The sequence below is a fragment of the Musa acuminata genome, unplaced genomic scaffold (assembly GCF_036884655.1).
Source record: "Musa acuminata AAA Group cultivar baxijiao unplaced genomic scaffold, Cavendish_Baxijiao_AAA HiC_scaffold_1035, whole genome shotgun sequence".
NCBI lineage: Eukaryota > Viridiplantae > Streptophyta > Magnoliopsida > Zingiberales > Musaceae > Musa > Musa acuminata.
Window position 1 is genome coordinate 109,123 of NW_027021249.1, and position 11,814 is coordinate 120,936.

The following is an 11,814-nucleotide window of genomic DNA, read 5'->3' on the forward strand; positions in this document are numbered from 1 at the left end:
GAAATACAGAGATGATTATGCTGATGAAATGTACCTTTTATTTGCCTTTATTACATGAAGTATATTATAGATGAACTACAGAGATGATTATGCTAAAAGTTCACAAGGAAAATATAAGCAGCAAACTGTCTAGGAGTGTGGTATTGCTACATCAAGTGGAAAAGCATTGTTTTTCTTGGGGGGATATGAAGTATTAATAGATCTCACTTTCTATGCAGGACCTGTACAACAATTTCTTGGTCATTTCGAATTTTTTTCGAGAAGGTAATGCATTAGATCATCATATTACCTTAATCTACTGTCATCAATCTTGGCAACTTGCTTTAGATGTTCACTAAGTAGTTCAGAGCTCAACTCTGCATAATTCTTCATGATGATTAAAAGCTGTTTTGCCTATCAACTGTGGGGCTTTTTAGTGAAGGAATTATTTTGTAAAATTTCAAATATTTGCGTATAATTTAGACTAAAATATTTTTTCTTTACAAAGTATTGTGGGCCATGTCTATATGTTTTTTTATTGAAAAGCTGTCAAACAATAACCTTTTTGCACCGATCTTTGTCTTGCAAGCTTTTTTAGTACTGTGTTTTTGTTTTTTCTAAATGCTACGAAGGGGTCAAAGTCCTTTTAAATATGTTTATGGAATATGGCATCTAAAAGCCCACTCGTGCATTGTGTGGTTGGTGTAGAAGACTGTTCAATATTTGCTCAAACTGGTTGTTCAACAATAGACAAGTAGTTGGATATTCTGCTATCTGCTTGTACATTTATATCCTTTACATTTTTGGTGTATGTATTGTGTGTTCCTTATAGTTAACATTAATATATGTTCATATTTGTAAGCATGGTTTAAAAAACCATGCTTGTCAGCCAGTACTAGTATGACAACTCTCTCTTTTTTTTTCTTCTCTCCTGTCACACTTTCTCTCTCCTATTTTCTCTTTCTTTGTATCTCTCATGTGTTCCTCTGCCTAATCTCTTCCTCGTGTTGGAATGTTTGCCTCCTAATTTTTCTCAACCAGTTCTTTGCCTCTCCCTCTGCCTCATCCTCCATCCTCCATCCTCTTTTCTCTTCCTTTTTGGCCCAGATGGTATTGACCCATACTGAGTTTCATTACATTGATCCTTACCGATACTTTCTGGTTCAGTCATCAATTGAGATCGAAATTGAACCGAGATTTTAAACCTTGTTTGTGAGTATGTAAATATGTAGATGTTTGGGTCTGGGAAATTAAAATTTATCCCAGACTCTTACAGATATACACCTACAATGACAATGATGACAAATGGTGACCGTCGCAGATACACATTTACAACTACGGCAAATTTGTAGTGTTCCAGAAAACATAATAGAGTTGCACAGACATGCAAACCCCCTTAGATGTACAAAAAGAGTAAGCCATCGTGTCCCAACTATTCATGGAGATGGGACATTATGGACTATTTTTTAGTTGTATCTGTGAGGGTTCACACTTCTGTACAATTCTCTTCTTTATCTGCAAAAAGGTTTGATGTTATTTGCTAAAGCTTGATAGTCAATCTAAGATTTCTTCATTGTGCTTCTTAATAGTCAACTATGGTTTACACAAGGTGTTCCTACCTGCTATGTCTAACCATGATGTTCATGACTTAGTGTTTTCAATATATATCTAGAAGACCACTTTGTCATCATGTATATGGCTTCCAGTAGACATCGTAATTATTCCCAAACTTGTAGTTTAGAGTTTGTATTGACTTTAGCTCACTTGGCATACAAAGAACAATTTCCGCAAGTATCATGTGGCGTTTGTTTTTTTAGAATGTATTGCTATTAGTTGTACCATCTTGATCTACTAATATTTAGCTTAAGAGGATCACTTGGATGTATGAAAGAATATGTTGGCAGCATTAACTTAAATGTAAAATGAGTGAACTTAATGTTGGTCCGAAGTCAACATTTGTGGATTTTTGAGAAAGATTATGTTGGTGGCATTAACATGCAAAAGTGTGGACTCAATGTTGGGGTCTATATTGTGTTTCGAGCTTGGGTCTATATATACTAGTGGAACATTCCCTTTCCCTGTGTCGGGAACTCTAGAAGTTAAAGATGGTGCTCCATTGTCCGAGAAACCTACTTTGTGGCTGCACTTTTGAATAAATGAATTGGCTTAGGAGCAAGCTGAGCCAACTCAGATGAATGTGGTCCTCCAGTGTTTCTTTTATCATATCACTTTTAATGCTTTCTTCTGTTTAAACAGTTAGATATCTTCTTTTAGGAAGTATAAAGTCGCCAATCACCATCAAATTGGAGAAAACAAAGATTAAACTGAAGTAAGATCCAGTTGGCTTGTGCTGGTCATGCTTTTACACAACATGAGCCGACACTCCATCATGGCATGAGTACTTTAATATATTGAACAACATACTTCAATGGGTGCCTTTTTACTCGTCTTCTCTTCTTTGGCATGGAAAATCATGAGATTAACATAACAATTTAAGAGAGTGAATCTGCAGAGATATGCACTTAGTGTTAATGTTTTCTTATTGTTTTAACTTAATTACTCGAGGACTTTGGCATCAAATCTTGGAGTTTAATAACTCCAATTTCTCTATGCTTATATTTTACTAGTGATTAAAAGTTTCTTCAATTGTTTTAGCTTCATGGATATAGTTTTGTGTCTTGAAAATTGAATTAATGCTTAAATAAAAGAAAATATCATCCATTTTTGTGCAATGAGGCATATCATTCAGTTCCCTAGTTTTAGTTTTAACTTGGGATAGTGGTAGCCATAAAACTAGCATGGATGCAGTTCTATAAATGTTGACAATAAAATTCCTTTTGGTGTTTAATTGCCGTTTTCAGCAAATATAAAAAAAAGGTGCATTTTTGGTCAATATTACTCTATGTGCATTGTTGTTTTCTTGTTTTTGACCCTTATACAGGCACTCCTTGAGTACGAGAAACATAAGATCCAAACTGGTGAATTAAAATTTTCCATGGCAAATCTTCCAGGATCTATGAGTGTTGATAATCAGGTAAAATTTCATTGTTTTTCTCTGAATGTAAAACCTGTACGGTGTAAACCTATGGATGAAGGCATATTGTTCATACATTTATTATTCTTGTGACCTATAAGGGAGTTAAGCATTGTGCATAAGATCTATTGTTACTCTCAATCACCATATTCAACTTATTGAGGTTCATTTTAATGACATGATTTATTCTTCTAAAGGTCAAGTATTTTGACATGTTTTGTATATTGTGATCTTTTCTGACTACCGAATGTACATATTGAGATTATATTATCTGTTAATTCCACATCAAATTTGTGTTCATAATTTATTCTCATAAGAGTCAAGTTTTTAAGGGTCTGTGGTTTGTTATTTTTTGTGCCAACTATTGTGCATTTTAAGATAGTGTACCTCTGTCATGCAATGTCCAATAATCAATCTACATCAATCCATCGCTAGCTACGTCTGTGCCACTCTACCGAATGTACCTCTGTCATGCAGTGTTCACTTGCTTCTTTTTTATATTTTTTGTTTTTAGATTGATATGTATTCTCATGCCCTCTGATTGATCTAGTGATCCAGTTGATCATGCTAATCTTGAATCTATTGTCACTACTGAATCACAATCCCGATTTTGATGCCAATGCTAATATTCTAAATTATAATCTTTGGCTACAAGTTGAAACATTTGCAACAAGTGAATTACTTAGCCGTTGAGACGACAATTCAACCTAGTCATAAATCGTTCAGATCTTTTTAGGTAACTGGCTGTCTAAACAGTGCATTGAAAAAAAAAATGATGAACTATAAAAGATCCTACAAAATGGAAGATATTTACCAAAATGAAACGAGGTCAGAGTAGACTTAATCATTAACTATAATTAAAATAAATCCTTCAATTAAGAGTGGACTGCACCAATTTGATTTTGCTTCAATAAGCCACACCCTATTATGGGTTGAAGGTGACTCATAACGTTTGAAGTGCTCAACCTCCACAGACTGGTTGTGATTGTCAATGTCTGAGTTTGTGCATTTGGATTGTTCAGGAAATCCACTCTACTAGAATCAGCTGGGATGCACAAGTCAGTTGAAATCTGAAATGGGCTATCAAACTTTGTGAACATTTAGATGGGAAGGCCATGCAACCTGATGTATACAATGCTTAAAAGTGGAAGCCTCTCTCTCTCTCTCTTTCTTGCTCTCCCTCTCTTGCCACTTCACCAGCCAAAAGGTGGGCTTCCCTGCCTACTTCATCATTGGCAATCTGGCATAGGTCATTGGAGCAATGGTCTCAGTCAGTTTAAGCTACTGGCAAAATGGGATGATGGACTTGGCAAGGATAGGGCGAACAATGGCATTGTGATCCACCCCCTGAAAAAGTGAGTTCCATGGTGCAAGGATGATGACAACAACTACAATGACACATCTAGGACATCTCAACTATTCGAGGTCAGCTATATGGACCTTTTGCCGTCATTGAACTCTGTAAAAAGTGGTATCCTTAATAACAAATCATGGTTCAAGAACAACTGAGTAAGATTAAAAGAATTGTTGACAGTTGTTCCAGGCCATATCCCAACTGAGATCATCCAATCTGAACCATTGAGACACAGCAGGTTAGGGACACCATTTATATGTGAAATCAAGGGTCCATTGTGGCCTCTAGTCTGGATCAAGATGTCTCCATGTTTTAGACGAAGAAATGGTTCTATCTAAGTAATTTCTTTTTATAGTTTTAAGGAACTCCAATAGTATCATGAACTACGAAGAAGAGTTTGCTTATAGGATCTTCGAGACATATTCATTCAATTTGTTGCTTGGCTGCAATCGTTGTTCTTGTCTAATTAATTTTGAGCTCTGGGTCTTTGGTTTCTTTGGTAAGCTTTATTATGACAGGTTTAGAAAAAATTGTCATAGCTATTGGTTGATAACTCTTCTTGCTGTTTATTGTCTTATCCTCCAGAACAATGGCTTCTAATAAAGATTGTTTAATTTCATACTCTTGCCTTCTATGATTTCCTTTTTGGTCTGGCAGAAATGAACCCAATTATGTTGGTTGTGGTTACTTTCTTAGTTAGATCAATCCTAATGATTATTTAATTGCCCTATTATTATTTGTTTGTTCTATGGTTTGGGTTAAGACATGGTTTTATGTGAAAGAAAGGAGAGGCCAGAGGCTTCTTGCCCAATTAAGCTGATACTAATGTATCAAGAACTGTTATATGAGACAGCAATAAAATTTCCATGTTACTGAATCTCTTAACAAAAAAATTGGAGTAAGAGAAGATTATTTTCTGGAATTACACCTAGGTAACTTAAAACCTGAAACCATGATAGTGTCCAATACAACAAGGTTGCAACAATTTAATGAAGCGTAGATAAATTCCTGATATTGGTTGCTCAATCTTCTGCAAACTTCTGGGAGAGTATCAACTTAAGCTATTGCATTGTCTGAGATAAAGATGATGTATTCTTGGTTGGCAGATGCTATTTATCATGTACTTCAGTCCATGTTATTTCTGGAAAGTGCTAAAGATAATGATGCAAAAAAGGAAGATTGTAAAGGAAAATATCAATACTGAAAGAATCAAATCAAGATTGTTTAAACTTTTAAAGTCCCGAGTAGTAGGAAAAATGCAAGAAAGCCAAGACTGTAAAGGAAATTTTAATACTGAAAGATTCAGATCCAGATAGCATTGAAGACCCCAGTACTAAGACAAAAAAGGCACCAAATAAAGAATGTAAAGATAAGTAGCCTGGGGCAGATATGGAAATGGGTGCAGATGTTAGTACGCGTAGGAGGAAGCAACTATCTTTTCTGTAAGATGTGGGAGAATCAAGGAAGGTTTGTATCTTTTTTGTAAGAGGTGGTCCTTTAGCTATTAAGCATGCTTATCTTTTAGTTCACTTATCTTATCTCTTTCTTTGATACTTGATAAAAATAAAAGGGTATATTATAATCAACAATAGTCTGATAATATATTGCTGTGGTCTTAAAAAATAGTAGATTGCATCTGAACATCCTGGAAAAGATGCACGTTCACATTACGGCTTGAGTTCTGAGTTGGTAGGCTATTTTTTTAGGATTGTATTCTGGCTTCTAAAGCATGCCTTTTTTACTATGAATTAAAGGTTTGGCATGAGGCCAGCTACCTATCCTTATTTCACAGGAAAAATGAGCTTTAGAAAAATGTACAGTTGTATAGATTCTGCTGAGCACCTGACCTGCACACACATCCGACACGACCCATAGGGTGTGATCTGAGAATTTAGTTAACCTTGGCTAAAGGTGGAAGAGGATGAAGATTATTTCCAATCACATGATTATCAGAAGATTGAGATGATTTGATGGACCCATTATCAACTTAGAATGGTCCTTTTGATTGATCCAAAAAGATAATAGACATTAAGGCGATCTCGGTGACTATTGGTGCAGAAGTGAGGTGGTATTTAGTTCTTTATGTAGACCCTCAGGGATCTCTATTGAGCATCATATATCTAGTAATTTACAGCTAGATATCAACTAAAACTTATTGAACATTATAAGAATGTGAAATTAATATGCTATATTAGGTCCATATTTCTTACTTAAGTTGGTTTCCAGATCTAATCTTTCAGGATCTATTGGTAATTTAATTTGCAACTTTTACTTATATTATTTGGTTGTTTAGCTTGTAATTAGTGTGGATCATCATAGCAAGTTGTGAAGTACTGGTTTGTTGTTTGTTATAACATCCTGATTAGAATGATTACCAGCTTCATCGAATGCCTCTGGTGTGCTCTCTCATTGCATATTTGGAGACTTTTATTGTGGATTTAGCAGATGTCTGAATCAATGTTAAATAGCACAATAAACTTTTTTAATTCCCTATGAGTTGCCTTGGAGGGCTCTTATTTGGAAGAAAAAGGTTAGTTAAGAGAGCATTTATTGGCTGATTGGAATCTTAACATCCTGTTTAAACAACTCTTAAACGAAAAATATGACTAATCATTACAAGTTCCATAAAAACTGCTTGCAATTTAGAAAAGAAATTGGAATTAACCTACCAAGAAGATATATACATTTGTGTGCTTAAATGGTACCAAACGCAAGTCATGAAATCATTGACAACAAATGTAAAAGAAAGTATTAAATTGATTGCATTAATTACTAAAGGACAGATACAGGAGGCTAACTACTTAAAGAAAGTAATAAAAATAGGTAGTTTTTTTTGGAAGACATAACGGTATACTCAGATAGCAACACTAGCACAGTTTGGACTGGATCACCTTGATCATTGAAATGGTCAACGGAAGTCAAAATTTCCGATCACTGTTCCTCTTATAACTATAGGATCCTTGATGTTGTATTATAATCTAAAATTGCTGAATAGAGTTGAATGTTTGCACCAAATAAAGGAACTAAAAAAGGATCTAATTTGGTTTAACAAAGTAATTAAACTTAATCAAAAGAGATTTGGGAAAGAAAAAATGAGGTTAAAATCAGATTATGCTAATTGATAAATCTTCACAAATGTACCATAAGAATTTGAGTTCATTTGTTAGGTCATTTATGGCATAGATAATAAGCTTATTTCTTAGCTCATTTATGGCATAGATAATAAAAGCATCTATAAAAGATCATTACTTATCATGGAGCATAATTCATAAGAATCATTATCAGAAAAGTAGTCAGCATATGTAATGTTGATATTTATTGTTGAAGCAAAATATTCAGAATGTCTTGAAAAGAAAAGACTGATCATCCTTTACATATGAGCCATGTTACTTGAATATGTAGCTGCTAGTGGATGAGAATTGCTTATGAGAACTTCACATTAAGTTAAGCTTTTGGGAATGGTTTAAGAAAAAAAATTAGAGTTTAGGATTGGCAATGAATGCTACATAAATAGAATGTTGTCAAAATCATAATTATAATGTTAACTGATTACAAACGTATTTTGCAATCATATTTTTAGTGTGGTTCACAAAGTGCTTATTGCTTCTACTCACATTTTTGCTATTGGCGATGGCTTTGCTTTATACCTACTTTCCAACCATTATCTAAACTCTCACTGGTGAGTAACCTTATGATCATGAAGAATGGGAGACATTTCAAAAGATGATCTGTCACTAGAAATATTATTGGTAATAGAGATGCTCTAATTTTTGGTCCTCATGTGCTATAACCACAAGGACTCATCTCATTATTGGTAATTGAGGGAGTAAGACTCATCTCATTCATTTTCATATTGCAAAATTATCATATATAGCTGCATAATTATAAAGAACATAACAAAGCTATGTTCTAGTGTCGTACTTTCATCATATGAGATCTAGTGCCTCTATGGAGAAGAGGTTAACAAGTCTCTTGCCTTTTGTTGTCCTTTCACTAATTAAAGGCACAGTTAGTAAGATTTAAATTAATTAGAAGAAGATGGGTGAAGGGCTCAAACAACGGATACAGAATATGGTAGATGGAACAGGTATGATTGGCCTTGGATTGGGAAAAAGAGTCCAGAGGAAATGAATTGTTTAGGATTAAATGGACACCTGATGGAGATGGTGACAGATGGTGGTCTAGAAGTGTTCTGCAGAGATCCAATTAAATTTATGGTCGAGTAGAGATAAATACTTGCCAAAATCAGCAGGAATTCTGTTCAATAATGTGACTAATTCTTTTATTGAGTTTGAATATGAGAAAATTTCTCTGATAATATGTTATTTACCAATTTTTGGAGAGGAAGCAATTATTTTTCTTTTATCATATAGCAACTAGTTTCTAAAGTGGATGACATGTTAGAAGTTTTTGGCTGCCAGTGTTTCTCATTAGTTTACTGAATCTGAACATAATGATTTGGATGAGATAGAGGTATCATTGATAATGATACTTTGGCAAGTTACTTTCCTTGGATTCTTGATCAAATTAGAACTAATCAGTTGCAAATAACATAATCATCTTTTTTTTTTGCATACAAAGCATAGTGTACTGTGCCTTGGAGGATGCACAAATTAGAACTAGTCAATTTCAAATAACATAAATTACTCTTAGTGGTATTCAGACTTTCCGTCCTTCCATGGTGCTGAGTGTCTTATAAGCATATACAACAACAACAACAACAACAACAAAGCCATTAGTCCCAGCTATTTGGGGTCAGTTACATGGATCTTTTGCCACTATTGAGATCTAGTCTTATAAGCATATGAATTATATTTATTTAAACAATCCCTTACCCTAAGTTTGAATTTGTACGATTCAGTAAGTCCTTCCCAGATTTATGATTTTATCATTTCTCATTATAGGTAGGTGGAAATCAAGGGTCAGGTTCTGGTAGAGCTAGGCGGGATGCTGCAGCCCGAGCAATGCAGGGATGGCATGCACAACGGCTACTTAACGGAGAGGTTGGGGATCCAATAATTAAGGTTTGCATGTATTCTAAAGAAGTGCTACGCATGGTCTTCCCCACATACTGATGCACTCTTTCTCTTGTAGGACAAGAACTCTCTTTCTTTCATGAAGAGGGGTAACTAATTTAAGAGCATTCTTTTATTTAGGTTGATCATTTTGCTTGAATAAAAGGGTTCATCTATTTACTTGTATCACTTTACCTTGTATAGGCACATTGAAGAAGAGAAAAGCTCCAACCCTAGAGGATGCAGTAAAAGTTGCAAAAACAGACCCTGTTAAACGACAGTTAAGTCCGTTTCTTAGTATTTGTGCAATTTCTTTCTCAGACAACTTTTGTTTTTGTTTATTCAACTTTACAAGAAACTGAAATTTTTGTGTATACAATCTAGAATTGTGAATGCCTGAGGTTATCAGGTACTTTTGATGTCTAACTTTTCTATTTATTTTGGTTGGCTATTGTCTTGGAAAAATCTGAGACATCTGGAACATTGTTTAGACCTCTCTAAGTTGACTTGCATAGTTTTTTTTATATTATGTACTTTCAAATAAAAATAGAAGAGACGTTATATATGCTTTGTTACTTTATGCACACGTAACAAATTCAAGTATGCGAATGTGATGAGTCACAGTGAGTGCGTAATTTGTATATGTTTACCTGGACTGTGGTTAACCATAGATATTGACTAAGGACAAGACTTGTATATCTGCAAAATTTGAAATAACAAACTTGTTGCAAATAACCAGTGCTGATTCTTTGATGCCTATTGGTTGAAAAAGAACAGCCACAGGATATTGCAGAAAGTGTTTTGGTAACAGACTTTTTTATGAACATGACCTTGCTATAGTGCTCATTCCTCCCTCCCCTACCCCGCTTCCCCATCTTTCCCCTTTTCTTGATTATTAATGTCATATATCACCAGAAAGAAACAAAAACAAAATTTACAAGGACTAGATTTTCGATTGATTGTTTGATCATTCACTTTGAGGAGTTGATCTGAATTTGATCTCCTTTTCCTTGCTGCATGTTTGGCATGAGCCTTTGTCAGTTTTTCTAGTTGCCTAATGTTATTCACTCAATAAATGATTATAGATTGTGTTCTTTATGTGCAGAGGGGATGTAATAATTACTGATGCTGGTGCCCCTGCGGACTGGGTGAAGATAAATGTTCTGAGGACTGTAAGTGCAAGCAACAGATTCTAACCCTTTTTCGTATTATTGTTTGTCTCCAGTGTAGCAGCTTCTATTTACAGGGAAGATGTACATAATGAGCAGAAACATATAGCACCATTATGATTTTCCTGAGTACTTGAAACTAATGCTTGTTTCTGCAGAAGGAGTTCTTTGAAGTCTATGCCCTAGTCCCTGGGCTTTTGCGTGAAGAGGTACAGGCTGCACTCTGTTGTCATGATTCTTGAATTTTTTTAACTGTAATTTGCTAGTTTGAAAGCATTTAGGTTATGGGTCATTGCTTGTAGCTTGTTTGCAAACCAACATGCAACAAATAATGGAGTCAGTTTTGGTTGTACATAGGTGCAAGTTCAGTCGGATCCTGCAGGACGTTTGATTATTTCTGGCGATCCCGAGCAGCGAGATAATCCTTGGGGTGTCACCCCCTTTAAAAAGGTTGGTATACACTTTATTTCCAGGGGATCTAAACTGTATGATATTTTCACTGAGTTACCAACAAAATCGGAACCTTTTTTTCAACCAGGTCATAACCTTGCCTTCACGAATCAATCCACATCAAACATCTGCAGTAGTTTCCTTACACGGCCAGCTATTTGTTCGTGCGCCAATTGATGAATCAGATGTATGACACTAGAGAGTTGAGGGTCTCCCTTTTCCAAGTGCTGAAATGTCTTAGACCTCACCAAGCAGTGCGAATTTGAATCCATCACATGCTACAGGTTTTGCCATAGAAGCTTTAGGCTGAAGTGAGAAAAAGACTGAATGATATGCTGACTTATCGACTTGCAAAGACAACTTACTCTTTTACTCTAAGGTGGTAGTCGTAGTTACGTGCTAGTGTTCGTCTTACTCGTCAGTTGTTTGTCATTACTCTTATAGATAACTGGACCTCGAAACAGTTTGTGTTGTTGCTCTTGTAGTGAAACCTGACGACGTTAATCTTGACTTGTAATATCCTGATTCAAGAAAACAAGGACTTTGATGACGAGGGTTTCTCCATCATGTCATAGTCTGATCATAGACTTTTGCCACGCGCTGACGTTTTTGCCTCTTTGGACTGCATCAAAAGAAGTTTCTGCTTATTGAAAAGGACATCATTTTCGTATCTATTAATCCTCTGCATCTCAATGCAGCCGATTGCTTGCGCAAGTGGATTCAAATTCCACATCTCTGTTCGGATCTCTCTTATGTTTTTAAGAGCTCGTCATACTGCCTTCCCTATCGATTGATATCGTCTGCATCCTATGC

The 11,814-nt window shown here is 35.3% G+C and overlaps 1 protein-coding gene across 3 annotated transcripts; it reads left to right on the forward strand.

Moving 5' to 3' along the window:
- Positions 1 to 150: 150 nt before the first annotated feature.
- LOC135665694 (AT-rich interactive domain-containing protein 5-like) lies at positions 151 to 11,551 on the forward strand. 3 transcript variants are annotated; one of them, XM_065177317.1, is made up of 9 exons: positions 151 to 264; positions 2,921 to 3,013; positions 9,272 to 9,391; positions 9,462 to 9,492; positions 9,587 to 9,662; positions 10,488 to 10,554; positions 10,710 to 10,760; positions 10,909 to 11,001; positions 11,090 to 11,551. In XM_065177317.1, the coding sequence occupies exons 2-9, from the start codon at positions 2,975 to 2,977 to the stop codon at positions 11,192 to 11,194; spliced, it is 582 nt and encodes a 193-aa protein (XP_065033389.1). In that variant the 5' UTR covers positions 151 to 264; positions 2,921 to 2,974; the 3' UTR covers positions 11,195 to 11,551. The 3 variants fall into 3 exon arrangements, with proteins under 3 accessions (XP_065033389.1, XP_065033387.1, XP_065033386.1); XM_065177315.1 differs by lacking the exon at positions 151 to 264 and having other exon boundaries at positions 341 to 3,013; positions 9,272 to 9,370; XM_065177314.1 differs by lacking the exon at positions 151 to 264 and having other exon boundaries at positions 347 to 3,013.
- Positions 11,552 to 11,814: the final 263 nt, after the last annotated feature.

What these genes read in the sequence shown, in the direction of transcription:
- LOC135665694 (XM_065177314.1), top strand. Translation starts at nt 2,882, where the DNA reads ATGTGCATTGTTGTTTTCTTGTTTTTGACCCTTATACAGGCACTCCTT. An exon ending in TCTTTCTTTCATGAAGAGGG is followed by an intron (nt 9,493 to 9,586) that starts GTAACTAATTTA and finishes TACCTTGTATAG; the next exon opens with GCACATTGAAGAAGAGAAAA. An exon ending in CTGGGCTTTTGCGTGAAGAG is followed by an intron (nt 10,761 to 10,908) that starts GTACAGGCTGCA and finishes GGTTGTACATAG; the next exon opens with GTGCAAGTTCAGTCGGATCC.